The sequence below is a fragment of the Gracilinanus agilis genome, unplaced genomic scaffold (genome assembly GCF_016433145.1).
Source record: "Gracilinanus agilis isolate LMUSP501 unplaced genomic scaffold, AgileGrace unplaced_scaffold10654, whole genome shotgun sequence".
NCBI lineage: Eukaryota > Metazoa > Chordata > Mammalia > Didelphimorphia > Didelphidae > Gracilinanus > Gracilinanus agilis.
Genome location: NW_025340983.1, coordinates 1 through 2,976, shown reverse-complemented (window position 1 = coordinate 2,976; position 2,976 = coordinate 1). Strand labels below are relative to the sequence as shown.

At 42.2% G+C, this 2,976-nt stretch overlaps 1 protein-coding gene across 1 annotated transcript; it reads left to right on the top strand.

Annotated features, from left to right (window-relative positions):
- The first annotated feature begins 893 nt into the window (after window positions 1-893).
- On the top strand, window positions 894-1,736 carry LOC123253929 (gamma-soluble NSF attachment protein-like). The gene has a single exon (XM_044683020.1). It carries the CDS (start codon window positions 894-896, stop codon window positions 1,734-1,736), a length of 843 nt encoding a protein of 280 aa, XP_044538955.1.
- Window positions 1,737-2,976: the final 1,240 nt, after the last annotated feature.

Here is a 2,976-nt window from a genome sequence, read left to right as displayed (position 1 = left end):
TTTTATTAAAAATCATTATATATCATAAGACAGGATAGTATAGTGGATAAAATGGTGGACTTGGGAGTCAGGAAGATAGGTTTGAATTCAGTCTCATCTATTAGTTGTGTGATTACAGGGCAAATCATTTAAACTCTGTGCCTCATTTTCTTCATCTGTAAAAAGTTTATCTTAATGACCTATAATATACCTTCCCAGCTCTACAACTGTGATCCTATAACAGATGTAAATGCATTATTTAAATAGGAAATTTTAGGGTTTGGTTCCCTTTCCTCCATAAAGCAGACATTTCAGATACTTCAGAATTTTTTTTCTTTTTCTTTTAAGAAATTAACAAAAAAAATCTACATAAATCTAAAGGTCATTTATAAAGACTCAAGGAATTCCACAACTATTGTCATCTAGGCTAAAGAACTTGATCACCAGTGCCCCTCCCCCCACATGTCCTTTGGGGTTATTTGTGTGGCCACTTCTCTTTCCCAAAGGGCTTTGATTCTTTAGCATCCACTCAATAGCCAATAAATTTGATCTGTTGCTAGGTCTGAGCCCTCTTACTTTCTCTAGGCTCCCTCCCCCCCCCCGCCCCCTTAGGTCCTTGGCTATTTCCTTCTGCCTTTTCACTGGCCCTTTACTCTCTATAAACTAGGCATTGTTTGAAACTTTGGTCCCTTCATTCCACCTAGGGATCCCTTGCTATCCCTTGTTATACCCTATAGACCCATTGGGCACCATTTCCCCCATCCTCACCTTCTCTTCCACCTTGGCTATTATTATGGTTGAATTCTCAGAACCAATTTGTTTGGTTCTGTTGCTATGGTGAGCTATACTTAACAACAGCTCTGTATGCTGCTCCTTGGTGACCCAAGTCATTCTCTCCTATACAGTTGGGGAAGATGGATGTACCAAAAAACCAGGAGGGCCTGGTGCACCTGGCCAGGGCTGAGAACTACCTGAAAACCAGACTCCTGAGAATGAAGCCAGACTATGATGGTGCGGCTTTTGAGTATGGGAAGGCTGCCTTAGCCTTCAAGAAAGTCAAGCACCTGAGATCGGCCAAGGAGGCCTTTCTGAAAGAGGCAGAAGCCCACCAAAAAAATGATGCCCCCTTCTATGCTGCCAAAGCCTATGAGCAAGCTGGTCTGCTCCTGAAGGAGATGAGGAACCTACCAGAAGCTGCACAGGTGATCGAGAAGGCCATCACCTTGTACCTGGAGAGTGACAGCCCAAATACGGCAGCCATGACCTTGAGACAGTTCAGTCTACTTCTTGAGAGTCAGATCCCAGAGCAGCTGGTAAGCCTCTACCAGCAGGCAGCTAAAGTTTTTGAGACAGAAAATCGTCCCCTGCATGCTGTGGATCTCATTGGCAGAGCATCGAAGGTGCTGGTTCGTACCAAGCGCTTTGCTGAGGCAGCCATCTCACTTGACAGAGAAAAGAACTTGTACAAGGAGATGGAGAGCTTTTCAACCTGCTTTAAGAGAATCATTGCAGAAATTCTAGTTTACCTGCATAGCAACGAGTTTGTGGCAGCTTATAAGTGTGTCCAAGAGAGTTGTGATGTGCCAGGTTTCAAAGGCAGTGAGGAGCACATTGCCCTGGTACAACTGCTGGAATGCTATGACCGACAAGACCAAGAACAAATGAACAAGATCTGCAGTAATCGCATCTTCAAAAACTTGGGCAATGATTACACCAAACTGAGCTCCAGGCTGAAGATACCTGCAATGGAAACTTGAGGACATCAATTTTGCCATTACCATCAGAATTTGTGGGCCCCTTTGACAACAAAAATAATACAGAAGCTGCTGCTACAGAGAACAGTGAGAATGTGACCCCTCTATTTAATTGTACTACTTATTAATCTGAATGCTTCCCAGAACAATGAATGAATTTAAGTTTATTAGTTTAAAAAATAAAAGATTTGTTGTACCTGATTTATGTCTAGGTATATGATTTGTTGTGTACATATATCAAATTTCTCCCCAGTTGCCTTCCTGTCCCATACTCCCAATAAATTACACACTCATGTACCAATTGCTTCCCTGTCCCATACTCCCTGAGTTGATATATTCCTTTTGGTTAAATATTTTCCTCTCTATTGATTAGTAATTACAAGTAAAAGTGATGGGTTTAGGCAGAAGATTACTTGTTACCTTTTTTTTCCTTCCAGGGATTTTCTCCTTTTCCTGTGATCTTCAGGATCCAGTTCCTATATTCATAGATATTTGACTGCCAAAACACCTCTGGATGAGATGATAGAACTCCTAAAAGTTCTGAGACTTTCTTTATGCCTTCCCCATGGAGGCAACTCTAGGAAATAATACCTAGACCTTGAACTCTGCAAATAACTTTTCTCTGGAAAACATAACATTAACTTAATTAAATTAGCTTGAGCTCATGGCTCATCTGTTAGATAAGGACTAGGATTAATTTCAAACTGGAAGATACTTTAAGTCCCCCCAGTCCAATCCCCTCATTTTACAGAGAAGTCCAGAAGCAGTTAAATAACTGGCTTAAGAACTCATCAATGACAGGCTACAGTGGGTTACAGTGATAGGCAGGTTTTGCACTCTGGATCTTCTGGTTCCAAATCTATTGAAGAGGTGAAACAAAGGTAGTGGAGTAATGGGACAAGACAGAGAAATGGGTATAGCAAGGGTGTCCCTTGCTACCTAAATAGCAGTGAAGGCTTTGAGTAATCTTTCTCTCTAGCCTATCCCAGAAAGGATAGCCTTTTTTTTTAAACCCTTGTACTTCGGTGTATTGTCTCATAGGTGGAAGATTGGTAAAGGTGGGCAATGGGGGTCAAGTGACTTGCCCAGGGTCACACAGCTGGGAAGTGGCTGAGGCCGGGTTTGAACCCAGGACCTCCCGTCTCTAGGCCTGGCTCTCACTCCACTGAGCTACCCAGCTGCCTTTTTTTTTTTTTTTTTTTTTTAACCCTTGTACTTCGGTGTATTGTCTCATAGGTGGAAG